General features: G+C 44.0%; 2 protein-coding genes across 3 annotated transcripts; one reads left to right on the top strand and one right to left on the bottom strand.

The window, feature by feature from the left end:
* Positions 1–7855: 7855 nt before the first annotated feature.
* fam83d (family with sequence similarity 83 member D) lies at positions 7856–12145 on the bottom strand. The gene is made up of 4 exons (XM_041032954.1): positions 11433–12145; positions 9625–9792; positions 9340–9464; positions 7856–9149 (listed from the first exon to the last, which is right to left on the bottom strand). Exons 1-4 carry the CDS (start codon positions 11916–11918, stop codon positions 8273–8275), a joined length of 1656 nt encoding a protein of 551 aa, XP_040888888.1. The 5' UTR covers positions 11919–12145; the 3' UTR covers positions 7856–8272.
* A 2470-nt stretch (positions 12146–14615) lies between these two features.
* Positions 14616–27701, top strand: si:ch211-232b12.5 (zinc fingers and homeoboxes protein 3). Of its 2 annotated transcripts, none has more exons than XM_041033989.1 (3): positions 14616–14920; positions 23111–26021; positions 26606–27701. In XM_041033989.1, exons 2-3 carry the CDS (start codon positions 23308–23310, stop codon positions 26637–26639), a joined length of 2748 nt encoding a protein of 915 aa, XP_040889923.1. In that variant the 5' UTR covers positions 14616–14920; positions 23111–23307; the 3' UTR covers positions 26640–27701. The 2 variants fall into 2 exon arrangements, with proteins under 2 accessions (XP_040889923.1, XP_040889924.1); XM_041033990.1 differs by having other exon boundaries at positions 14626–14732.
* The last annotated feature ends 257 nt before the right edge of the window (positions 27702–27958 follow it).

Here is a 27958-nt window from a genome sequence, read left to right on the forward strand (position 1 = left end):
AAATGCAATTACTGCGAGATTATCATACTGCTTCCGTTTGACTTTTCTGACTGAATTCATGAATATATATGAATCCATCTTGCATCTCAATCTGAAACCCCTCCCGTCTTAGCGCCCCACATCTATGTTTGGCTGGTGGCATTTTCTTTGTTTCCTCAAAGTGTGTTCTTACAGGAAGATTAAAGTGTTACCCTGAAAAACCCACACCATAATTCAAAAAAGCATGAAACATCAAAAATCCTAGCACACTTTTCTCTGTAAAAAAAAAAAAATCCAGTAAAATAAATTTCCCGAACTTTAAAGAAGAGCACTGTATGAAGGATGTGTTTTTCCTAAATTTTGCTGTTGTCAGGTGAAAGCCTCTAAAATGTTTGAAGAAACACAACCTGCTTTTTTAGCTTGATGACCAAGCATTTTTAAGTTTACCCTACTGAATTGTGAAAGGTTTTAATGAGCTTCAGGCCTGTTAAATTTTTGCCAACCATGGAGGACCCTTCAAACTGAAGGAATAATTCAACCTTTTCTTGCTAAGAGTTAGATGTGAAGATTGTGAGGATTTCTGTACAGATTAAACAAATATGCTATAACGTGAATTAGTGACATTTAAAAGTGTTGGTACATGTATCGTGAGGCTAGCTTCATCCTTGTCTTGAAACTAATCGCCTCTTAGCTAAAGCTTGATATTTCAGACAGACATGAGAGCGCTATCCATCTTCTCATCTAACTCTCAGCAAGAAAACTAATGTTACTGGCAAATACTAATGTCAGACTCTTCCTTTGAAATTAGGTTAAGCAGGAAAATCACAATCACCTGCCAACTGGACCTTGTTATCATTTGACAATTTTTGATTCTAGTGCTGACACAACACTTAAGTTTTGGTACCAATTCAAATACTCCAGATACAGCACCCAAGAAATAAAAACATTTTTTTCTGTGAAATCCTTTTTAATTTGACACAAAGAGCCAAAGTTAATCTCCAGAGAACATGGACTTTTCTGGAAAACAAGTAGAACTAGAATTAGCAACAAAAAAAATTTAATTGTGTTTATAATGTGATAAGTAGGAAACACAAAATTAACAAAACCACAGAAATAATACATATTTCGGTCTCTACCCTGAGTTTAGATGACATTACTCTGTAATCAGTCATGTTTATGAAGCCCCCACTTAGTGCTATGATTGTGTAAATTTCATAACACTACGTAACACACTTACAAATGCCTCACAACACCTGGACCCAACCCCCCAAACACACACACGCGCGCACACACACACACACACACAGAGCACCCCTCTCTCCCTGAATGTATCACCAACCTTTGGACTTCACCACTACTCCCTTTAATAGCTCAATCTGATGGATCATTTAAAAGCCCGCTGAAACAGACAGATGGGTAATGGATTGCATGGCAAATCAATGCTGGGATCAATAGAAGACATGCATCAATAAATGGATAGAGCGCTGCTGAAATAGACACCAGAGTTAATGTGGAACAGTGTAGAACATCATTGTGTGGAGCACACAGCGGAGAAGCCTAATACGAGTCTGCCCAGCTGATAAGGTGTCCTTTTGAATAATGCAGACAACAAACTGACAGTGATAAGCTAAACTTAAGCCTAGCTGCTACAGTGTGGCCGGAGGAGCTGCGTATTTAGTGCCCATCCCCAAACACACACACACACACACACACACACACACACACACACACACACACACACACACACACACACACACACACACACACACACACACACACACAGACACACACACATTCTCTCTCTCTCTCTCTCTCTCTCTCTCTCTCATAAAGGCAGCCACCAACAGGACAACCGACTGTGGCTCCACAGCAGTTTCCTGCCAATTTACACGACTATAATCATGTGACAGGCCCGGTCAGACTGAGGCTGTGGTGAGCTGGACTGTAAAATGCAGTATTAAGGGAACAGTAGGGAAGAAAATGAACAAAAGATTTTCTTAAACAAAAAAAAAAGAATCATATCTGTGTTTTTTTGTAACAAAACACAAATTCACAGGAATAAAAATAATACATAACACATAACACAAGGCCATTTTCATTAGAAACCGGAAGTACTCTCTACTGGTAAACAAGCTACAGTGTTATTTTTCAGCTTTAAAACAGTATGCTGAGCTAACATGCTGGGACACATGGTGTTGTGGGGGAGCAGCTCGCCACAAGTGTTGAACTTCTCTTGCGCTCAGGTGGCGTTGTGACTGAGGTCTGACTCATCGCTGCAGCACCGGACGCACCAGCCCTGTGGTTTAAACATCCAACAATGTGAGGCATCCCACTCACTGATAACTACATTTAATACCGGTGTCAGCTGTTGTGAATAGGCACCACAGTGAACAAAATAAATATAATTCTTAATAGACCTCACTCCTTGCGCTCCTTGGACAAGCAAGTGGCAAGACACTACAGCTGTTTCTCATGGGCTCGTGCCATAAATCTCTGGCGAATGGCTGGTTTAAGGCAGGGTGCTAAGGAGCAGCTGTACCCGTCTAAAAATAGCAGCAAGGCTGCTGCCGGACAGCGTGTTTCTAAAGCCCAACATGCAGTTTAGCACAAAAAGCCTATCAACAATACCTTCCACCTGCATTAGCCGGACTGCGGCCTGGCATCAGCAGTACACAGCACAGGAAGAGGCTGAGTGTTGTGCAAGCTGAATGTCCGTGCATGACACTGTGTCTGACTCACACACCCAAACAACGGCCAGATCCTGACCACATAATTCAGACACACTTTATTTTCCAATGAGCTGAACATTCATTATCAGTGTGTCGTGGCCTGAGGCAGAACGCTCCCTCCTCAGTGTAGTGACAACCACCGGCCGCCCTGATGGAAAACAAGGCCAAGACGGCACAGCAAACACGAAATCATTATGACAGGCACAGTTCGACAAAGTAGGACTCAGCACACTAAGCACATTTTATCAGTGTTTTCTTTAAGTCAGGTTCTTTCTCTAAACTAGAGAACAGACTGAAATTCCTGCATCCAGACCTGCTTGTTCAGGCTGATAATAAAAAATGTGAGTGCACATACATGAGCTTGTGTGTATTGGGGTGCACACACCTGTTTGGGTGTACTGTAGGGTAAATGTAATTGCTAAACACAGAGGCTGGCCGTGTTTAGAGGTGCCAAATTGCGCCTCTGGGAGTCACTATAGCTCACAATCTGACTAATGAAGGCCAAGTAATCAAGCTTCAAACTCATCAACCATGTTTGCAGTAATTAAAAGGTTTATGCTCAGCATCAGGAGAGCCGTTTGACTCCATCAGTCAGTGTCAGAAGCCAAACCTGATGTTTGTTACTTCCAGGAGCCAGAGCCAAATTCTGAACGTTTGACATGAATTCAACTGCTCTAATCATTTGTTCAGTGTATACGATAATAACATTTCATAACAAATACATTGTTCTACAGTAAGAAGACCAGTCTGTGCATTGACACCCAGGCACAGAGGGAGCCAACATAACTGTATACGGTGACGGATATAAATCCGATAATCAATTGTATGACAAGTGCTGTCTGTGTCAGCCTGATCTATTCTGTCCTGTGGGACTCTGCGGGGTTGTGAGATACTGTTGTAGTATTACACACACGCCCTGGCCTTCAAAGCTACATTTTTTAAATATGCTAAAAGTACATATATAATATAGAAAAAATAAATAAATACAAAATAAACAAATAATGTACATACATATGTAATGAATGTACAGCAGTCCATTTGGCATCAAGCGTGTACTAAAACCTCTTAACAGTGATTATGATTGTTGTCCCTGGATCTACGCAGCAGCAATTTAAAGTTATTTTACATCTTGATGAATGCTATTTGTCACTATGCACAATAGCTGTATGTGTGCTGACTAACTTGATTAGGCCCAAACACAATATTTGGTTGGATATAATGTTACAGCTTCTGTCAGACATGCTGACATCCACAAGGATTGTTCCCAGCATGCAGCAGAAGAGGTTGTACCACGATTCTCCAGGGATCGTAAGTGACCCGAAGAGGACATCAGACAGTGGCTGTTTGTCTGTTTATGCCATGTCCACCTTAACTCAGAGGTGAAAATTTTACAGTTAACGACGATGTGAGACAGCCACCAGAATTAATCTACAACAACTGTATCTAAAATTTGAATTAAATTATGATAATAATTCTGTAAAGTATTTGTGGTGAAAGAGACTGATATGCTGGTGTTTCAATCTGAGAAATAGATCTTTGGTATGTGCAGAGTTCCAGCACTTCTCTGTGAAGGGGACTAAAGCAGGACAAACTGAAAAAAAAAAAAAAGAAACAGTGAGCATGTTTTAGCTAAGGACAGGGCTCTCTCTGGTGGCAGAGTCCTGCCAGTGTCGCAGCAAATGCTCATCACAAGTAGGATCCCAGTAAACGTGGAAACAATAGTTTTTTTTCAATCAAGGAAAAAAAAATCAATTAAAAAGTGAATCACAGATATAGTTTTATAATTGTCACATGAAGTGGAATACGCGAGCTCCTCTGTTTACCAGTCAGCCGAGCCTAATAGGTGCAGACTGTTGTGTTGTGGATCCCCCACTGCTTCCTTGATTACAGTCAGTGGTTGCTTTGCAGCAGCCAATTACAATCAAATACCATTCTCTCACATATTGCCCCCATTGTATTTACTTGAAGATCAATTCCCTTCAGCTACGCCATTTTACATAATGAATGCAGAGGCTTTTGATGTCTTTGCCTGGTAGGAGATGTAAGCACCGCGGGAGGAGCCGCTGAAGGGCCTGCTGTTCTTACCTTATTGCCATGTAATAGTTTGAAGAGTAGGCTGTATTATGTCTGAATGGTAATGATGTGGCCTGTTGTAAATGGAAAACATTCATAACACTGACACTTGTTTTCAAATAAATTGTTGTTGTATTTAACTGTGATAAAGCTTTATTGTGACCCTTTTGTATATTTCTCTGTAAAACAAGCCTAAACGTAATATCAGCTTTTCTCACACACTGTCACACAATACCAATATAGTTGGAACTTTGATTGACCAGTCAGTTTCATTCAATTCACTGATACTGGGTAAGCCATCTCTGTAGCCATTAATAGGAATGAAAAGGTACCTAAGGCATTAAAAGTACTCACTGTGGAGGCAGAATGGTTCCTGGTGTTTACTATTTTCTGATGTTCAATAGGCCAAACAGGTGAGCTATTAATTAAGAATATTATCAACAGATTAACGGGCTACAAAAGAAATAATTGGTTGCAGCCAGTGGCGGCTGGTGATAAAAATTTTGGGTGGGGCGCAGGTGACTAGGGTGGGTCAACAAAGGCAAAACAATATAAGGTACCTCACATGTAAAATAACACACACACACACAAATTAGTGCTAATATATACTTCATCCCTTACTACTATGGTGCAGCGGTAAGAACATATTCTTACAAGAACGGTGGGGTGAACAGTTGTGTGATAACCAGTACAGCACAACAAAACTACTTATACAAAAACTTTGCCCGCCTTTCTTTCAAAAGTTGTTCCGCGATGCTAAGTCTCCCAAAAAGACTTAGCTTCATGCTATTATCCAAATGACTGCGGCTACTTTCATGTCGTTTACATTTTTCGCTGAGATGTTTTAAATCCCGCACACCTGTAGCAATCCACAACGTTTCAGTTCCAGGACTCTGAAATAAAAGACAGGGAAAGCAAAAAAAAAAAAAAAGGCATTGCTCACATCACATCCAGCTAGCCACGCTCGTCTGTCATACAGAGAGAGGGAGAAGCTCCTTGTGTAAGATCTTCCCCGATCCGTTTGGTGCTGTTCAACGCGTAGTTCTGGACGGTCGGGTCCAAACTCTTTCACCCTCTTCTTTTCGGAATCCGACCTCCTATAAAATGGGTTTTGTTGTAACGACACAACAGAGTTTTCTTTCACAACTTTTGCGCTTGCCATTGCTATCCTTTTCAAGTTGCTTCTGCCGGCTTAAGTGACGCTTAAGCTGCTTCCGGTCGCCTACTGACGTATTCACCTAGCGGCAGTCGCTCATTGGACAATCTTGTTGGCTACCTAATAAATCTAACAATGCCATTGGTTCGGACGCACAGACAATGCGTCCCTGTGGGAAAGTTTGATGTCCAATAAAACATTCAGCTTCTTCCATAGACTTCTATATTGTCGGCGACCGCTAACCAGGAAGGATGTCTCTTTACATAGTTGCTGACATGAACTTACAGCCAACTATGTATACTGCACAAACAAATATTGTTAATATCTGTTTAGTTTCACACTTATTAAAGTTGTTTTATGTTGTCATATATTTTCTTCTCTTAATATTTTTATGAGGGCGGCGCCCTTCCGCCCTCTATTGACCGGCTGATTTATTAGATCAGCTCATCTTTTGCTTGAAAAAATCTTACTTTATAAAGTAAATGTTAATTCTAATTGCAGCTAAGTAAAAAGTACAATGTTTGCCTCTGAAGCAGTGGAGTAGAAGTGTAAACACAAAATGAAAATATTTAAAGTGCAAATCCCTCAACAACTGTACTTAACTTGATTTTAAGAAGGACACAACACAGCATTTGTTAAGTGTTTCAAAATTATTAATGATATTAAATGTAATTAGGTATCAAAAGTAAAAATAATGTAATATTCTGTATTATGTGTCTCATGCAAAGAAAGGCTCCATCATCAACTGCTTCATCCACAGTATTCTGAAATACGGGCTCAGCTGTGCCGCAAAAAGGCAAACATTTTTGCCTTTCTGTGCTGAGTTCACGGTCACTATTCGTCTCTATGCACTGAGCTATTTGTCTAATAAATAGTGTGGTAAATAGCAAACTGTTTGCTTTAAAATGTAATCCCATAAAAGTTACTTACATTTGATAACGCTGAACTGCGAGCAAAAAATTAACTTCAGCTTATTAGTTAAGTACAGTATTATTATTCTTATCTGTAAGCACAATCTGTTGATCACCATCTCACTCCTGCTCTCCATTATGTCCAACAGGTCTCCTTCCTTTGTCAATAAAGCTATCTACATCTTGATATGGAACAGTTACACCTCTCATCTCCTCAGTATGGTTCAACATTAATCCCATAAAGCTCGGAGTGAGTAAAACATTTATAACAGAGAGCAATCTGAGCACTCCTCTGACCAGAGCCAAGACACTGACGTGTTTTGATCACAGTGGGACCTTTGTGCTTAAGTGTGAGTTATGAAGACTAAGACACTGTTTGTGCCAGGCCCAGCAGCACATGGTGCCCATGTAAAGCTGTGATTCACTTTATGTGGAGATTCAGAATAACTTTAAGTAGATTGTGGCTAATACAGCTTTACACAAATGCCAATCCTGTATTTCACTGCTGCCTAAAAAAATAGCTGCTTTTTTGGCTGTGTATACTATAACGTGTTGAAAGAATCTGTGTGTAAACTGAGTATAAGACATAATATAACAGCATGGAATCAGCAGCTCTAAAATCCCATCTGTGCTTGTAAAGAAGTGTTCATTTTGCATTCATCTTAATCTATGCTTGTAATCTGTGACAGAGCTTCTTCTCCAAATTCACCCTGAACACCGACTGTGATTGGCCACATAATCAGCCGAGGTGCCGCTATCGCAGATGCTGCCTCTAAACCAATTGCACAAAGGCGCTGCAGTGCACAAGGCGCAGGTGCTCATTCTCTTTGTGAAGTCACTTTGGAGAGGTTTGCTTCTTTGTGCATCCTGGAACTTCTGAACAAATATTTTCTAACAGTCTTCGGGTGGATTTGATTGCTGTTTAAACCACAATGAAGCTAAAATAGAACACACAGAGAGGGCGCACGAGTAGAAAGGGTGAGAAAAGACGAAAAAAAAAACTCATGTAGCAAAATACTACTTTATTAGCAAGGCACAGCGAGAGCCAGCTGCTCTCTGGAATGATGATCAGATGCAGTTACAGCAGCTAAATGTGATTTAAATAACCACAACATCACTTGAATGCATTTTCACTCATACTACAGCAGATATTATCCAGTCTCAACCACCCCAGCAAATGATATTCATTAAACTGACATAGTCAAAATAATGATTATTGCACTGTGTCTTTGGTCAAAATTATTATTTGCAAGATATTAGTGTCAATTACAATCAGGCATTGCCATTTCACCAAAAATAGTTTCGACATGGACAGGACACAGAATGAAAAGCCGAAAGTGTTTATCTGAAACAGAAGATTCACAAGAAACCGTCCTACAGCTCTTTGCCCACTACCCTCCATCACCAAAATCCCTGAGGGCAAACTAGTGAACACATCTGGCTCTTGGCCATGTGCCCATGCCCACACTTTCAACAAGCAGTCTGGGGTTTGGTTCCTGCTCCCAGTCTTTGTGTGCCCTCTGCCTGCTGTGAGCGCCAAGCCCCTGAGTCATGTTGGTGACGTCTGCCAGCTCTCGTCTCTGGGACAGGGCGGTCACCATGTGTTCCAGCTTGGAGCGGATGGTGGAGTAGTGGTGCTGGCGCTCGTTGGTCAGCTTGCGGAAGCAGTCCTTCAAGGTGGCGTCTGGAGCTGCCTGGGTGGGCAAGATCTGCCTGGGCGGAGACGTGGCCTGGTTTGGTCCTGTGCTTGTCCGTGCGATGAGGTTGGGGTGTTGTATAAGCTGCAGGTCAGTCTGGGTGTCACTGTCTGTCACTGACCTGTTGGTTTGGGTGGAGACGTGGCAGGAGACAGTGCTGGGGGTCACTGGGTCTTTCTCTGGTAGCTGCTCTGCAGGGAAATGCAGAGTCATGCTGCCAGCCAGGATCTCCTCTTGCATGGGCTGCTGCTCTGTCCAGACGGACACTTTGCCGATATGATTTGATTTGATTTGATGACGATCTGGGGTTGAAGGTTCACACAGGGGGTGCACGGCTAAGGTTTGGGGCTCGCGGCTGGGTGTGCTGGTCAGACACACTGGCTCTGCTGGCCTCTCTCTGGCCAAGTGAGGGGAGGAGGTGACCGAGTGTTTGATGAGGAAGTGCTCATAGATGCCGCTGTTTCGGACACTTGGAGGTCCTCGAGTATTTATAGGTAGAGACTGGGCGTAGAGGATGCGGAACTCCTCGTCAAACTTCTCTGTTATCTGTCCGGAGAGCTCAATGAGGTTGCTGCTGTTCAGTTTGCCGTCAGTCCAGTTGAACCTGAACAGGAATGGGATTTAACAACATGCATGACTAAAAGTCAGCAGCTACGTGTGATAGACTAGGAGGAAGACTGTAATACTTCACAGTCTGGTACATTTGGGCGTTTCAGGCATTTCCATGCTACATAATAATTCTAAAGCACTGAACACCTGTTTGACTGTAGGTAGAATGGTTTGCAGGCTGTTACCTGTAGGAACCTGTAGCCACTCTGTTTCCATCAATCAGCATGAACCTCTCGTGAACCTTCCCAGTAATCCTCGCTCCTGATCTCATGTAATAAGACGTACCAGTTATGGTACGCACTCTCATTTGCTGTAGGGGGATTAAAAAAAAGACAAGGAAAAGGAGTGAGAGTTAAGCAGAGACACGCCCAGTCATATCAAATCTTAAGGGCATATTTTAATTTGATGCCATCTGATGTTCGTGTTGTGCACACAGAGCCACACCCAGCTTTACTAAACCAACCACATACCCGAAGGTCATCCAGGCGAACACCGACATTTCTGCACATCTTGAGAAAAGCAGGAGCACATGATAGGTCCAGCAGGATGTAGACAGGGACTCTGCGTTGGGAACATGCCTCCTGAAGATCCTTAAAGATATCCAGGTCTGTCAGGGAGTCTGTAACTATGGCAATCACCTGCAGTGGAAAATTACAGAGGTAATATAATAGAATTCCTTTTAGGGCTGCAGCCGTGCTCTCCCAGATGTAGCACATGATTGTGTTTTCATTATTATCAAATGTAAGGCCTTATTCAAACAGAGCTGCGAATCTCTGTCAGACACACTCCCTGTAATGTGTGTGCTGATGAGCTTTCTATTGACTGTGGTCTGTTACCATGGCAATCAGCAGTAACGCTTGGTCAGCAAACAAATGACTTTTATACAGGAGACAAGTAAGTGCGCTGTAGGGCTCGCCTCCATTTTCCTGATCTTTGTTTTCCACTCAGATTTCTCTTTTTTCACAAGGAGGAATGGAATTTCACATGCTGTGGTAAAGGTTGTGTGTGGAGGATTAGACACGGATGTTTACATATCTCAGATTTATTGCTTCAAACTGGTGTTATCCACATGCAGCTTTGTCAGGAGTTCCCCACCTTATTTGGATCATTGTGTCTGGGTGTCTGCTTTTTGGAAAATGTGTAAAAACTTTGCAGTTAAACTTCATAGAAATACAGGCCCATGCTGTGTCTGTGAGCTGACCGGTGACGGTGTGTTGTTAGAGTCAGTGGCTTCTGTGTACAGCAAAGGCTGTGCGCAGTGGGTGGTTTAACGTTACAAAAAGAACAGGGGATCTCTGAGAATATATTTTCTAAGGTTTCAACTGGTTGCAAGCCAGAAACTGGCTGTACATACCAGCATCTTTAAGCTGTAAACCAAAGGGGAAATCCAGAGTTTAAAGCTTTCTAATGAAAAAGAGAATGCAAACTTTCATGAAGGGGAGCAAGGCAAGTTGAGGCACATCTGGCACGCAGGCCCTACACAGGCCCGAGGTGCTGCCGAAGCCGCAGACTCCCTTCATGCTCTTCATGCAGGAATGTTTCTTTTCAAAACCAGAGGCTGGACTGACAGCTCCCGTCAGGAACATCACCATGACTGCTCATGCTGTGCTGTGTTGCTTTATACTTCTGTCACTGCTTTTGTTCTAATCATGATTTTTTAAAAATAATAATAAAATTAATAAATAAAAAATTTGTACTTCCAACATTCAGAGTGATCAAGGAAATTCCACGGGGACAGTCTGGCTCGTATTTTACAGATGATCCAAAGAAGATCTAGAATTTGAGTTTTCCCTCAAAAATCTTTTAATAAGTGACCACACACACACACACACACACACACACACACACACACTCTCACACGCACACTCACTCACTCACTCACTCATTTATTATGTGGTGGAAGGCCTGTTTGAGAAATGTCAACTTGAACTGACACACAACTAAAATGAAAGTCTTGATTTAGGAAATCTAAACAACATCTGCACAAATCCACGTTGTATTACTGCAGCATTTAGGCCTAGAATATACTAAAGGAATTGTAGATCTATTACACAGGAATATTACAATATGAAATACTGGAGGATTAGAAATTACAAAAAATAAACTAAAACTAGTCATGTTCCTTTAGGGATGTCAAACTGAGAAAAAAAATACGAACACAACATGGTACCAGCGCCTGCAGGGTAGTGATTTTTTTTATGAAGTTGTAAAATCTGTTGGCAGATTATAAACAATTACAGAAGATAATTATTATGAAACACTTTTTTTCGGTGCATACCTCTCTGGCACTTTTAATCATACGCCTCGCCGCCTCCTTGCAGCTGTAAATGCACTCCCCGTAGCTGGGCTGGAAGTGCGCCACGGCCCGTGTGACTCCCCGGTAAGACCCCGCGGTGAAGGCGGGCCAGCCCAGCTCCAGCAGCGGCGGCTCCAAGTCGGAAACCTCGGGGAAATAGGTGACGGAGGAGCAGTCCTGCGAGCTGCTAAGCGACTGCTCCAGCGCCTGGTCCTCCCCGTGGACGGACACGCACCGCGGAGGCACGGCGGTGCTCCTGATCCGCTGGATCTCATCGTCAGACAGAAAGTTGGGGATCTTCTCTTTCCTGAGGAAGTCCAAAAAGTTGTCGAGTCCTCCGGAGAGGAGTTCCTCCAGAGCCAGCCGGTGTCTCTCGTTGTAGACCTCCTGCAGGTTCAGGTCGTCGGCCCCGGTGTGTTTTGGGCCCAGTCTCAGAGGCGAGTCGTCCAAGCACTGCGACAGAGCCATTGTTGTGGCTGTTGTTCCCACTTTTCCTTAAACGGGCTCCACTCTGCTGCAGGTGGCAGGTAACGGCTTGACCTACAGGAAGACGAATTCGTATTTTCTTGTTTCCCTCCGTTCCTGTCCGTCGTGGATCCGTATTGGCTGTCGCGCAGTTGTTTAACCCTGAACGGCGTCTCCGGGCTCGCCGAGTCAGCCTGTCAGTCTAATGTAAAGCCGGTCTCATTGGCTCATTCGGAGGCAAACAAACCTCCTGTACATCCTTCTGCTCTGCCCTGATCCGGTTACACCGCAGAGAGCAGGGACCAGCAGGGAGCTCTCACTCTGACACTTTTCCCTGGTACCACGGAGGCTGTGATTCCTTGAGAACATTTCTATTAAAAAGCTGCTGCTGTCTGGTAAAGGTTTCTCTTTTATTTAGAGGAAAATAAACACGTAGAAAGTAACCCCCCCCCCCCTCATCTCCCCACTTGCTTGTCACAGTCTGTGAATGGTTTGGGAAGCTGTTTGCACTCAGGAGGAGCAGCACTTTCGTTTTTATGGTGTGAATCGCATTTTCCACTAAACCTGAGCCGGTGGCCCACAGTGTCTGAGAGCATGAAGCCGGTGGCTCATCGGTAGTCTTGTTTGTTTACATTACTAAAGAATAGTCCTGCGTGATTGTTGTGGTTCGGCTTTTTTTTTTTTCCTTTTACTATAAATGCTTCCAGTCTTGGGGCAGATTACACTTAGGCCTAGTAAGCAGAATGGATTTAAATGTCCAAATGTATCACAAAAGAAGCAAAAGTCAGCTCATTTTTATAGGCGTCTCATGGTAACGAGAAAAAAAGGCTTATCAGGATGTTCAATCATGTCACGGCCACAAAAAAACTCTGCGTTAAAATCATATAAGGACCGTTTTTCACCTTTGGGATCAGTGCGCAAGGCGCGCAAACTGCAGGTAACCATAGCAACAGTGGCTCCGCTGGATGCTGCGCGTTAGGTACCAGATTATAACTCTCAAAGAAGCGGATCAAATGACAGTGTGTGTAAAAAAAAAAAAATAATGAAACTTGCGGAACAAACACCGTGACGCCTCCGCCTCGACCGGTGGAGCTTTTACATTGGCAGGCTCATTTACAAGAGCCCCTCTCAACATCAAGAGAGCTGAAGACCTGTCAAGTGGCTTTGGTGAAACCTGTGGTGACTGGTGGTCACTCACATCGAGTAGGCTACATCCTTATCACGACACAACCTAGAGCTTTAGCCTAAATTTGCAATATCGAAAAGAAACTGTGAACCTACGGCTCTAAGGTTTTTATGTTTGGAAAATAAGCAAGAGAAAATGTTGTGTTCATTATTTTTTGGACGCTCTTATCTGTGTTCAACACGGATAATGTCCCGTGGGCCTGCTGGGACGGAAAGGCAGACGCACAATCCACAGAAGAACAGTGTCAGTGCAATCAGTGGACCCTTACCAAAGCTCAAAGCTTTTTGAATCCCAAGTGCAAGACCTGACCATGCGCAACCACACGTCTCACTTCTGTAGACCGGAACCACGGGGCTGGGTTTTTGTTTTGCAATTGAGTGATTCATCTTCCTGATAGATAATCTTTGTTTTTCCTGACTGTACACAGCCACAGCTACAGGCAACGTCTGAACCCAGTCAGGACAAACTGGAAGGGAAGAGCAAATCTATGTATCCGCAGTACTGGAGGTCTGTAGTGGCCCTAAATGCTCATACATTACAACAGACAATGAGCATGTTATATGTAGGCTTTTGTCCCGCTACCTGTTACACATTATGTACATGTCTAAACATGTCGACTATGCTAGCATAATCTCTCTAAGCAGAAACCGTGTGTATAGTATTCAATGACTTTATGGTGACCTTATCATACCTAATGTTATCTCTGATTTATTACCACTATCGTCCGTTTCTTTTGTTGATATGTTTTCTTAATATCCTTCAAAAACATATTATCACAGTTATTTTCTAATTACCCTTTTTCTGTTAGACTCTCATTCTAAACTTGTCTCTGCCTGTTTTGCGCTTTTCTCTGTGCGCTTTTACGCACAGGAGGCCAACAAGGTCATGAGGGTCACAGCTGTACAAACCATATTTAACACAACAACACATAACATTGATAGCATTGATAGTTTGATTCAAAGGAAAATGTTTCTATATGTTTAGCTTAATGCACATGGATAACTAGGCTACATTTAAAGTACATCTGCATAAATTGGTCTGCCACTATTACACTTGTGCGTAAAAGTCTATTTTAAGCCGGTAGGCTAATAGGTCTGTGCTTTAAATCACAATTCCCACAACGATTAATATTCATAGTAGCCCATCAAGAGATTTTTTTTTTCTAAAGACGGCAGCCATCTATTGAAAAAGACATGTGACCTAATTAAGAGGACCTTTTGAATGAAGAAGCTCACTGAAACGGCAGATCACTGAACTCCTGTCAAAACCCAAATTTACACAATACAATCCATCTGTTCAGCCTGCTCCGCGGCGCCATTGTAGCTATGTATAACCCAGTCTGTTAGAGCACTGCCTTACCCCTATAACGACATACCCAAATGTGCACTGGGCTCAGTATACGTACCCCCCCTCCTCCCCTTCTACACACACACACACACACACACATCCTCATCTCATCCCCTCCCCTCTCCAAAATTTTAGATGAAAGGGCTTTTGGATTTTGGATGACGCTCCGAATCACGTGTTCATAGGAAATACACTCGCTATAATTTTTTTGGAGCTGCCTCGTCCTGCACCGCCGACCGTAGTTGTTTTGCCGTCTCCATACAGTGTGGCTGAGGGGTGGAAAGGTAATGTAATGTAATGTACCTTGCCGTGGTCACTGACGGGTTCACGCCAGTTCACCGGGTTCACTTGAGGAGAGCTCCCACCCCCTGCTCGCCTCCTCTTCTTCTCAAAGCGCAACGATCGGAGCTAATCCAATATTATTCATTTATATATTAATGTCGGATTCCATTTTTTCCCACCGACTGTTGAGGTAAGGACACATCTACTCTTCCAAAACGCGAATACCTCTCATTGTTGGCGAGGTGCGATCTCCAAAGTTGTTTACTGTAATTATGTCTCGCTTTTGAATATTGAATTTTCATCTGGTGCTGTAGTCAAGGCAGTTTATATGAAGTCGCCAATGTATAAAATGGCGACAGTAGGTGGAGGAGGGGGGGGTGGGGGGGTGGAGGATTTTTGGGAATATTCATAAGGTTATATAGAGTGCCAGATCGCCTTTGGCAAGTAGGCTCCGAGGCTGTGTGTTGCCCCACAGCCTTGTGAATGGAGTGAAACGGGTTAACTCGTCAGTTTGTTACAGTTACAACAACGGGTCCTCCGTCTGGCTGAATTTGCGCTCCTTTTCGCGCTATACAGTGTGGCGTATCTGCTTATTTTATTGCACAACGCGCTGTATTTCCCCGCTGTGCTGTGAGCGTGAGTGTTTTTAGTTGTGAAAGACTTCTGAACACAGTGCTATAGCAGGTTTATCGACTGATATAAGAAGCCTCCGAGTCCATAGATGTTCAAACTGCACGCCAACTATCAATTTTCCTCTATTGATCGCTCACTCCCTACAAATTTCTTCCTCTTGCCAGAGCAGAAAGGTAGGCCTGTATCTCTATGCACAGGACTTTTTCTTTCATTTCCTCCTCTTCCTCCTACCAACATGTGCTGCTGCCCTACACACACACACACACACACACACACACACACACACATACACATACAGTACAGTAAGAAGTGCAGCTCATTTCAGAAGCACGCAGATATTTTGCAAACGGTGGATTATCAGTGGGGCATTGTATTGAAAATATCAGTTCCTGTACAGTCACATTTTCTATCTGTGCATAAATATTGACCCAGCTTTGAATGCCATGTGTCTCCCTCTGCCTTTAGGGGAGGGACCTCTGTGCTGACTAATGTTGCCTCTGTGGATCGTGTGTGGGTCCAGTGTCCATAACACAAGAGCCAGCCCCAAATTATTCAAGCAGCCAGCTAGACAGCCACGAATCACTGGCAATTTTTGGAATGCATTTTAATTATTTAACCATGTAAGCTTGTTACATATAATGTAGGTCATGGAAATGACTGTGCAACACTTCTGGCATTGAGGGTTTTCCTGAGAGTGTAGGTGTTTGGTCTGTGGACAGTGTGTGGAGTACTGTCCAGTCTCCAGTGGACATTTCTCCACTCCGATAGTTAATTTGCAGGCGTGTGTGATGACCGGCAAAACAAAGGTAAATGAGCTCTCGCTGTGCAGCTCCGGCGGACCGGGTTCAGCTTGGCCCGGTGAGTTCAGCGTGTGTGGAGGTTTTCACTCCAGCAGGACGCTTACACTGGGGGAATGTCAATTCCCTTTGTGGATCCCTGGGAACGGTCTTGCATCTCCCTTCTCGGAACTGCTCTAATGAGGCCAGGCATATTGCCTTTCATCCCTCACTCCTTGCAATTAGGCACAGCTCACAGTTTTCGTTTTGGCCACAGCAGAGTGTTTGTATACACAGGCACAATGTAGTGGGCCAAGAGTGCCCACTCCCCTCTGCAAAACAGTGTCTCTGCACATGCCACCCCTCATATACCTGGAATACTGTACTTTTCAGGATTTGGTGTTCTGATTTCTAACAGCAGCCACCGTGGATGTTGTGTTTGTGTGTGCCTCCCACATCCCCTGCCAGAGAATACCAAGGAAGGTCATATGGTCATGATTTGCAGATTTAGCTGACATGGAGTGTATAACATTCCTTGAGTTCAGAGAAGAAAATCAACTATCTAATGCCAACCAGATCTATTTTCCAGCCCTTTTTATACAAACAAGCATTCATGATAGCGGCATACCTCATGGTCCTCACAGAAAATTCTCTGAAACACAATGCCGAGCCCCATTTCTCCCCACCAGAAAGGACGGCAGCCTATACAGGTTCACTTTTATTTGGGTCTTTCACCCTTTTTGGTATTGCTTTTGTCATCGGACCAATGCCGTATCGAAGCCCAGACCGCTCAAAAGCCTCACTAAAACAGCATGTTTGCACAGTTCCAACCAAAAGAAACGCCTGTGCACTGACGGGGGGGAAAAAACCTTGGGGCTAGTGGGGAAAGAGCCCCTGCCACTTTCTCTGTCCCATGCAAGAAAGGTTTGGTCAGCAGGAGCTGGCATTTGCCAAGCTTTGGCAGTTAGAGGAGGCTCTGATGTCAGCCATTTTAGGATGGACACTACAATGTGCGGTACGCCGCCATCTTTCTTCCTTTTCGTCTTAAGTTGCCAAATGAATGCCTGTAGTCTTGGCTACAGAACTGAAGAAGTTATTCATCAAAAGTGATGTAAAAGGATGCATGACTCAGAGTTTTTTCTCTGCGCACCATGGTTTATTTGTCCGTCATTCATCTGGGCCACAGATAGAAGGGTGCGGAGAACAATGTAAGATTTCAACAGTGAGCGCTCACTTTAACACAAAACAGGACCATGCAACAAAGATGCTCAGACAGGCAGAGTGCAGTAGGTATGCACTGTACAGCATCCGTCTCCAGGCCTCAGCACTAATTTATCAAGACAATAACGCTGACAGGAGGTCATTTGTAGCGTGTACAGCTGTGATATTTCTTTCATCAGTCGCTGGCGTACGCATGAGAACAGTGGAGCAGGGATCTTAGTGTCGCTACAACTTGAATGAGAAAGAAAAAGGCCAAGTTGTTGTTGCGGACCTCACCCAAAGTTATCAGAAAGAGACTTGAACCATGAATGGACTTTTCAAAGATGGCTGGCCGGGCATGTGGATTAAGTTTGTCCTGCACCGGATGCAGTCCAAGGAATTCAGTGTGTATATGTGTGTGTGTCTTGAGGTTGGTGGGTGTGGGCGAGTGACTCCGCTGTGTGTGTGGCGTGGTGGGCAAGGGGAAGAAGGGGTTGCCATGGCGATGTTAACACATGAGTGGCACCACCGACCGGTCTCCCAGTGGACAAGGCTGCAGTCATGGAGGTAAGGGGGGTGTGCGGTGGTGGTGGTGGCGGCGAGCAGGAGGAGGAGGAGAAGGAGGAGGACGAGATGGCTGACAACACCTGCGTCTCAGACATTCAGACACTAATACGCACACAAACACACCCACGAAAAGAAAAAAAATTAGAGCCGGCAGCAGAGACTGAGACTACACACTGAAGCCTCTGCTTGTCTTCAGCTGGACAGGCGGTGAAGACGGCGTGGACTCGTGTGCTGTATTAGCACTGTGCTAATGACCCTGATGACTCTGAATTGTTTTTCAGCGCACGCAACACTGGAGCCTGACACTTATTCATGCCGGCAAACATACAGTGCCATTCACACGCAAAGATGTCCCCAAACTAAAACCCTGTCTATCCTTACTGTCAAAAAGAACCCCACATTAGTCCATTCTGGCAGCATGGTGGACATAGGAGACACACAGACACGCAGGAAACAACAATCGCAATTCGACAGTCAGTCGTGTAAAGGCTCCCAGCGCTGGATCACGTTTCCCTTATAAATGAGGCGCCATTGTTCCCAATCTCTTCTCTGTGCAAGACAGTAATTGCTCTCTGTCTCTGGCTCATATTTGGGTGTCCAGCTGATCCACTCACATGACGTTAATCTATTTAATGGACATTTGGCAGAAAATGTTCCCGCTAAACAGATTTTTTGATCATTCAAATGTATCTGTCAGGAGTTCCCCCTCTCGGTCCCAACCCCCAGTGGACACCAGGTCATTTTTTTTTTTTTTGGGGCTGATTTTTGAAGCAGACTCTCAAGACAGCCACGGATCACTGTCAAAGCAAATTACACTCAAAATAAATATTGTCATAAGTAAAAGAATTTATTCTTTTTTCTTTTTAGCTCTTCTGCGACTGTCGCATCAAGAGACTCCTTGCCAGTTATTCAGTTCAAAGAGAAAGATTTTCAGAACGGTGCAGGTGCTAAATGTTGCGGAGGTGAGGAGGGAGTGTGTGAGGAGTGTGTGTGTGTGTGTGTGTGTGTGTGTGTGGAGATGTGTGCCTACGAGGTGTCAGCGGGGAGGAATATTGAAACAGCACAGCCTGTCATCATCATCAGTCATCCTCTCACTTCATTCCCAGATGTCTGAGTTTTGTCATCCTTTGTCCTTCTTCCTCCTCCAGCCTTCACATTCTCATTCATGTGACAGGCGGCACAACAAAAACACCAATTTCTGTTTGTTAATGTCAACTGTAGGTGACCCAACAAGCTGGGAGTGTCTGAATCAGTGGATTGTTTTGAATTAAATTTTAATGTCTAGCAACCACTTTGCAGCCTCGCCTCCCTTTCCACTGGTCGCAGCTCGCTGTAGATTGGGCATGTTTTTCCTGTTGTAATATTGTAATTACTGCAGCAGTTTATGAGGTGATGAAAGGGAATACATGCTGCTTTCTTTCAACTGGTTTGCTGAAATGGGAGCAGCGCACTCAGCTGTTTGCCCCTTAAAAATATAAAGAATATAATTAAATATTAATGAGATGTAAATATAATATTGTTATGGAAATGACAGTGTGAGAGAACATAAGGGAGGCCCTCCTGTAAATCTTAAAGCTGCTATTAAATCAGGCGGAACGTATAAACCCCATCAGAATTTAAACCTAGCCTAATCCCATTTGTTTTGAAACGCTTGTTTTTGGAAAGTTGAATGGTTCAAACGTGGTTTTAGTTCGCCGTGCAAGGCCCCTCTGCTTACGCTGAGCGTGGGTGTTCAGAAAGCACTTCTGAGAGCTCTGCCACTTTCCCTCACTTCAGATACGACTCCCCTGGTCCGCTGAGATGAAAAGAGTTTCCTCCCCCTGTGCCACAGAGCCAGTGCCAGTGCGAGGACATATGACACACCGGGGACAGTGATCGTCTGAGTGTTGTCTACCTCGCCGCTGAAACACAAGGCCTGGCTTTTCAGAGGGAACCATTCAATGGCTCCCTGTCTGGGAAGCCCTTGTCTTGTGTCTGATCGCACGTCTCGCTCGCCAGATAAAGCAGCCCATTCTTTTGATAGGTGACCTGATTCTTTATGTAACCTTTCTCAACTTTTGGCATGTCTTGGGTTTTCTCATGCAGGAAGTGGACTGTTTTTTTCGGGGAGGGGAGCTTCTGTACTAGGCCAGCGTATGTCTCATCGCAGATAGGCGTCCCCTCTGGGGGCTGCTACACCAGTCACAGCCCACCGCCGTGACCAAATTACCTTCTCCATCACTTTATGTTCTGAAACGTCCCGGCATACTGTGTGTGCTGTTCGTGGGACAAACAATATTAATCACTTCACCACAGCTAAACTGAGCTCACACAGATTTTCCACAAAGTTCTATAACATAGCGACATCTCTCACACAGATGTTTCAGATGTGCATGACTACATCCCTCTGTGCGTGAAAGCCGACTTCTAAATCCCTCGTTCAGTGGAACAAACTCAATGAACGCTGTGTCCTCACCAGGGGTTAATCAAGTGTGCCGTCAGTGGATATCATGACCTCTCTGGCGGCAAAACATACAGCACATGCCCGCGTCTGGATGCAGTGAACCGGGATTACTGCATAAGATGCTGGTGACCTAGTTTTTTTGTTGTTTGTTTGTTTTGCTTTGTTTTAGTTTTTTTTTTTCTGTCAGAAAGCAGCAGCCTTCAGTAGAAATGAAAAAGAGGTAGTTACAAGGAGGACGTCACATTCTGTCTGGGATCAGTGTGTACTGTTTGGGCAGTCATTTGAGGGTTTTAATTCTGGAACAGGTTCATCTTTTATTTACCATCCAGCCGGCCATGGTGAACATGCACGTGGACGCAGTAAAACGAAAGACAGTGAAAGTGCTTTTCAGTGTGTACGAACGCAGCGTGACAACAACAAAAAAAAATGGAGTTGTTGAAAGTATGTGAAATTGTTTTCTTTGTAATCAACAAACTGCAGTACATGATGTTGAGGTATGCTGGGTTTCATCACAGTGCTGGTTTTGGGTGGTATGGTGGTTCAGTTTTTGCAGCTGATGTTTTTTTTTTTTCCTCAGGATGGTTAGGGTTGCATGAGAAAGTAAAACCTGAGTCATATGGATAGATGTTGATAGGATGAGACTAGTTTTCAGCAGCATGTCACACATCAACGCTTCTCCAGTCTCAGAGAGGAATACGAGAGTGATATACAGAGGCTGTGTATGTGTGGTGCTTGTGTGTCTGTGCGCATGTGTGTGTCACGGGTTCATGCAGAGGGCAGAGGGTGCAGAGGGTCGCAGCGTTTGTTTTATATGTTTTGTACATTTCAGTGTTAAAATAACGATTAAAACCAGCTGTATCGCTAATGAAACACTAACGGGAGTGCATCCATTGTCTTGTCCTACATACTTTGTTAAATATTTGTGGCTTTGTGAGAGAACAGAGGCGTGTTTTTTTCGTACATAATGCAGAAAAGAAAGAGGACACATGTTGAAAACTGCAAATACAATCCATATCCATCCTCATGACAGAAGTGTTATATGAAGGGAAAGCCTTTGGATGTGGTTTGCTAATGGATTTGAGCACCCAGTCATCTGTGTATTGTCTTTATGTGCACGCATGTGACGCCACGCTGCTTGTTGAACAAATGTAGGATGAGGCGGTTTGAGCCTGCAGCTCGTAAATGGCTTCAGATGTGTTTTTAGTAACCTTTTCAGACCTTGTGGGAATGTTTCAGGTCCTTAACAGTACTGCTGTCAGCTGACTGGTGCGACACACACACACACTAGTCACCTGATTTCCCCTCTTGACACTACATTATGCTAAGAAGATACACTGGAAGGTCCGATGTAAAACATATGGCTCATGTCCAAGTGTGGCAGTAAAATCTTCATTCTCACTGGCATAGTCTTTTAACCTTCATATGTTTGCATTACAGTATCACAGTATCAAACCAAAGAGGACGGCCCAGTGCATGCAAAAACTGGCAAAAACATATTAAATAAAAAAAAACTCCCCCCCTCCTTGCCCCTTTTAAAATGCACATAATTTAAAATAATATTATTTACACTTACAAGCAATGAGTACTAAATATTTCTGCAGACAAACACAAACCTGTGTGGATATTTTTGCATATTTGCCGTTTCTGCAGACAATGTGAAACAGCTGGTAAGGTTAGATACATCCTGCACTATCAATTTAGAGAGGTGAAGTACATCCCACTCAAAATCCCCGAGGTATAGTCGTCTGCGAGTGATATTTATTTACCAATAATAACTGTTTCCTGTAGAGAGGCAGGTGCTTCTTACGTGTTTTGCTATTATCATGAAGCTTTACTAAAAATAATTCTGTGGACACATGCCATCAGTAATTAGAAGAGCCAAACCTATGGCAGCAGTGAAGGAAAACAACAAATATCGCAGAGATTAGATTGTCATTTCTGGCTCTGTTGATTATTACGCTCTTTTTTTCTGAATTCATAAAAAGTGACAGCTAGACAGAAGTCTGTAAATCCTAGTAAATAACCAGAACATTGACAGGCTGCATTGATTGAAGGAGTGTGTGTGTGTGTGTGTGTGTGAGAGAGAGAGAGAGAGTGGAGGCCTAAATTATTTCTATTATTGAAAATCCTTTTTTCTTTGTTCTCCTTGACATATTTAATGTTAAATATTTTTTCAGTGTTCAATCAGTCAAATGTAATTTTAAAATATGAATAATTATCTTGTTCATGAGCTCTGATGCCACATTTTTAAATGATGCTTTGAGACTGAATGAGATCCATTTTACCTCTCTCTGTATAGTAATTTAATGTAACCTTCATTTTTGATTATAAGCCTGAATTATATGGATTTTTTTTTTTTTTTTTTGAAAAGAAAAGCCCTGGACTCTTTTACTTCAGCGCGGTAATTGCTGATAAATACCTCCTACACTGATCACACTGTATTTCCACCTACACTTATTACCCTGTGTGGGGCTATTAGCTTCCTCTGCATCCTGCTTACTGGAATATGTCATATATAAATATTTAATGTTTTAAATTTTGAAAAATACATTATAAATGTATTTTCCATATGTGTAGGTTTTTATTCATCATTTGAATGATGTCCAGAATGAATGATTAAAATCCTTTTATTTTTCAATTCATACCCTGATGTTTTCCATCTACTAACTGTGTCATACTGTCATTTCTTTTTCTGTACTCACTAAATTAAATATGGGCTGAGAGAGTCACATCTCTTTTTTTTTGTACTCCTTCCTCACAGGTTCCCTGGGAGCTGTTAAACTTGCCCATGTGACAGGAGTCCTAAAGTGGCAGAAGGCATGAAGCAACACTGTGATATCATAGTGGCTGGTCCATGACACTAAACTCCATTCAACCCTCTCCACTATCCACCCGCCCTCTGTTCTCATCATACCGGACAACCAATCACTCACTCTCCCATCGACACAAAGCTGCACAATGGCCAGCAAGAGGAAATCCACTGTACCCTGCATGATACCATCCAAATCCAAACATGTGCGTGAGGAAATCATACTGGGCTCGCTACCAGAACTCCTACCAACAATCCCAGAAGATAGCATACTCAGCATCTCTGGAGAAGAGTCTGGCCATTTCTCTCACAGCTCCTCCAAATCTGAAAGTGGCAGCGAGATGCAAAAAGGAGGTACATACAGCTGTTCGACTTGTCGTTTTGAATCCAGAGATCTAAACTACTTTTTGGATCACATGCACAACTGCCACTTAGACTTCAGGGCCCAGCCCACCTTCTACTGCCTGAACTGTGGGGTGTCAGTCGTCCGCTTTGAGGCTCTGGCTCTGCATAATGCCAATGCCCACCCTAAGATAATGGAGGGCTTGGTCACTGCCTCCCTAACTGTCAACAAGAGGGATGGAGTAACAACTGTTGAACAAAGTCTGTTCACAGACAGCGGAGAAGACTACAGAGAATCTGGGATCTCCCTCACCAAAACACCAATTGCAAAGATGATGAAAGCCAAGGGGGAGCACAAAAAGATTGTGGTCTCTCACACCGTGGAGGTACGGAAGATAGACACTGGAAAGGATGTAGACCCCAGCATGCTGAAAAATGTGCCTGAACTCCAAAACGGGGCTCTCAGTGTTTCTGGCGCCCCAGCTATGCCGAGGACCACTGTCACTCATGTGATTACGACGACAGTGTCCAACCAAGTCTTTCACCAGCACACTCCCTCCCTTTACTCCCCCCCTTCCTCCGATTCCAATAAAGACCTTCCAAAGGTGATGATCCCCCTCAGCAGCATCCCCACCTACGATGCTGCTATGGACACCAGCAGCTTTCTCAAGACATCCTTTGGCAAGTTCCCCTACCCGACCAAAGCCGAACTCTGCTACCTAACGGTGGTCTCGGAGTTCCCCGAAGAGCAAATCAAACTGTGGTTTACCGCCCAAAGGCTCAAGCAGGGCATAAGCTGGTCTCCTGAAGAGATTGAAGAGGCCAGGAGGAAGATGTTCAACACTGTGTTCCAAGGTGGAGCACCTCAGAAGCAACCCGCTACACAACGGCATGTCAATCACATTGTAACCCACCACACTGTCACTGCCCAGTCAGGCTCAAAAGGACCAAATTTTCAAATGGCCAAAGTTCCCTATGGCAGTATAAAAACCAGGCCTATTGGAGTCATAGCCACACAGGCCAGCATGTCAACCAACCCCCATGTCACCAGGGTCTCGTATTCTACTCCAATTGTCCCCCCAAAGTTTCCATCCATAGTCAGAACAACACAGGTACTGACCAAGAATACTCAACCCACTGTGGAGCCAGATAAGAGCAATGGCCTCAGCCTGGACGTGGCTGGAAACAGTGGTTGTGTCAGTAGCACCAGCAGCAGTCGAAGCAGCAGTAGCAGCAGTAGTTGCAGTAGTAGCAGCAGCATCAGCAGCTATTCCAGCACTAGTAATGGTGGTGAGACTGTCACCAGGAAACCGGTGCATAACAGCAGCCCGACAAACAGCATCAACAGCATTGCCACTTGCTCTACCAACATTAGCAATAATGATGAGCACTGTGTTGCTGACACCAACGGCAAACCAAATCCCAAAAGCAACAGTTCACCGATCGGATTGGAAGGTTCAAACAGTACCAAGAGTCACGTGATCATCGATAACACCAGCAAATCCCACGTCACCTGTAACAATCATAACAGCGGCATCATCAGTCCACTGGAGCAGGCCCACGCCACAAAGCCCGATGACAAACACAACAACTACATCCACAAGCCCAACAACAGCAGTATTAGTAGTGAATACCCCAGTACTACCTGTAATGACAGTGCCCCTACCTTGAATCACGCCAGCAAATCCCCAACTGAAAGCACCAGCACCACTGTCATTACAAAAAGCAGCTCATCCATTTTAGATGAGGGTAAATGCAGCAAGGACTTTCCCATAAAAGGCATGTCAATCTTAAAACAACTCATTAAGGAAGAGGACCCTCTTGCCGGGGACAGAGGCTGCCCGGAGCTGAAAGTTGACCCCATCAAGATCAACTTTAAGAGGCTGAAGATGAATGAACCAGAGACTACATCTGATATAGTACATCAAGAACACAAGCCTGAGGGGACTGAGGTGTCTGCTTCTCAGCCATCTTTCTCCCCCCCCTGGGGCAACAAGACCCCCCAGCAGCTGCACATCCTCCGCCAGGTTTTCTCCAATACCCGCTGGCCCAGCAGTCAGCAGTATGAAGACTTAAGCGTCCAGACAGGCCTCCCCAAATCTGAAGTGGTGCGCTGGTTCAGCGACAGCCGGTACAGCCACAAGAACGGGCAGCTGAAGTGGCTTGAGACCTATCAGCGATCGCCCACAGAGTCAGAGGAAGTGAGGGGCCACGGAGACACTGAAGCTGAGTCGCCAAAGGACCCTCAAGCGGCCAAAAAGAAACTTGTTGAGCAAGACGTGATCAAGCACCTTGAAGGAGAAGCAGGACTGAACACAGGGCAGCGGGTTGTGTGGCAGGATTCATACTCGCCGCTGCTCAGCCTGATGGGGTCCGAGGGTAGCGGAGAGCGAGGCCAAGCTGAGGAGTCAGTGCAGCCAGGAGTCTTGCAGGATCCCTGGTCAGAGAGAGCAGAGGACCACCAGCAGCCAGTGGCCAGTCAGTCACTCATTGAACAACAGACTGATGCCAATCAGGCCAGGTACTACAGTCATTACGCTCGAATTACAAAGTGTGATAAAAGCTACTGAAGTAAGATGCACTTCTCATTCAAGTGCCTTGTGATATTTTTCAAGCTTAGTGCTATTTATCAATCAAGGAAACAAAAACAATGTAAGCCAGGTGGAGTGATGAAAGCATGACAGCTTGTTGTTTGTAGTGGTTGCTGCGTGATGTACAGTAAAAAGGAGGCAGGAGATGTGTGTACAGGTACTCATGCTGAGCAGCTTATTCAGGCAATCAAAGGTCTGTGTTTAAGAAGCTATTTTTAGATAAGTAAGAGTCTGGGCCCTTGAATTATAGATTGAGAGCGCATGCTAATATATGTGAATAAATCATGACAATTGTCTTTGGTGAGATGGATTTCAGTGAGGCAAGTTAACCCGTACACAAGCATCTTTTTACAATGCTCCCTCCCAGAGAAGGGCCTCACTTACAATGCAACAGTAATATAATACAACAGGAACCTTCCAATCACGTCTTCACGATTTGTGCATGTTGCATTTGCCTGTGTGTGTGTGTGTGTGTGTGTGTGTGTGTGTGTGTATGTGTGTGTGTTGCTGACAGGGATCGCCTGAGGATGGAGCTGCTGGAGGTGTGATGAAGCGCGCCCCAATCTTGCCAGAGGAACATGATGTTTAAAGGCTGGCTTGCTCCCCTGGCTGTGGTCTAAAAAAAGAGTGTTCATAATGACAGCAGATGTGATTGTAGCTGGACCGTTGGACTCTGACTGTAACTGTGAATACCCCCCACCCCTCCTCTTCCTCCTCCTCCTCCTCCTCCTCCGCCTCCTTCTCCTCCTCCTCTTCCATCTGCCATCACTTCCTGCCATCGTCAAAAGAAAGAACTTCTCACCTTTGAGTTCTGTGATGTTTAAGCCTTTCATGCTTCTTTGTGGTTGTGTGGGGAGGGTGCACAATGAGGTCAGTACGAGGGATCAAAGAAAAGAAAGAGAAAAGACGCACACTGACTGGAAAACTGACTTGAATGAGCGAAGACAGGATAGGATAGGGCCGAAAGATATTGTTTTTGGGTCAGAGGGAGAAATATATATATATATATATATATATATGATTGAAACTGCACTATAAAAGAGGGTTTGTACTGACTGGACAAACAAAAGATGTGTCAAGGAAATGTTATTGTTGGCTTTGTGATATTTTTTACTTTTTTAGCAACCAGTACTTCAGCACTGCCTTGAATTTTACTTTTTCCGTTATTTGGTTTTTCAATTCTATTTACTCTTCTATAGTCACTGTAAGTCCAGATGCAATCAAACATGTTTTATTTAGATCTGTATAAATGTTGGTGATCACTTTGCAGTTCAGCTACACGCAAGAGACTATATACAATGCACTAATGAAGACAGCAATGCTAAAAAAAAATCACACTGCCCCACATTAAAGGTATTGACAGCTCTGTCAAGATCAATACACTACACTGCCCTGCAAACTGAACAGAGAGAAGCCTGTCACGCTAACGTTGCCTTACTCAGCTCTGTCCATGTGTTTATATGACCTGTCTGTCCATCACCTTGCTTTCCAGCTACTGTGCTGTCCTGAAAAAAAAGAAAAAAAAACATGCCAGTGCATCGATGGTCACTGTTGGTCTATATCTGTGAAAAAAAAAACAAAAAAAAACTTGTGCTGCTTTCTGTACACTTGGAGATGTTTAACTTTAAGCTGTAATTGTATCAAATATTGTTACTGGCAAAATGTTGTTTAAAGCAAAATTATCAATTTGATCCCTAGACAATGACAGAGTGAGATATTGTGCTAGCTAGAGAGCCAAATGAGGAGATCTTTGCTCTTCTCTGAATTTTCTTGTGTTTATATAAACATACAGTCACTACATGAATCCTATTAAGCTGCATCTTTGTCAAGCTGCTAATAGCTACGAACGGTGCTATACCATCCAAAG

The sequence above is a fragment of the Toxotes jaculatrix genome, chromosome 3 (assembly GCF_017976425.1).
Source record: "Toxotes jaculatrix isolate fToxJac2 chromosome 3, fToxJac2.pri, whole genome shotgun sequence".
In the NCBI taxonomy this organism is placed as follows: Eukaryota; Metazoa; Chordata; class Actinopteri; family Toxotidae; genus Toxotes; species Toxotes jaculatrix.

Bases quoted from the DNA above. Each gene is read 5' to 3' on its own strand.
- fam83d (XM_041032954.1), bottom strand. From the start codon at position 11,918: ATGGCTCTGTCGCAGTGCTTGGACGACTCGCCTCTGAGACTGGGCCCA. The intron at 9,793-11,432 runs GTATGCACCGAA...TTTCCACTGCAG, and splicing joins TGATTAAAAGTGCCAGAGAG to GTGATTGCCATAGTTACAGA. The intron at 9,150-9,339 runs GTAACAGCCTGC...ATTCCTGTTCAG, and splicing joins GTGGCTACAGGTTCCTACAG to GTTCAACTGGACTGACGGCA.
- si:ch211-232b12.5 (XM_041033989.1), top strand. From the start codon at position 23,308: ATGGCCAGCAAGAGGAAATCCACTGTACCCTGCATGATACCATCCAAA. The intron at 26,022-26,605 runs GTACTACAGTCA...TGTTGCTGACAG, and splicing joins ACTGATGCCAATCAGGCCAG to GGATCGCCTGAGGATGGAGC.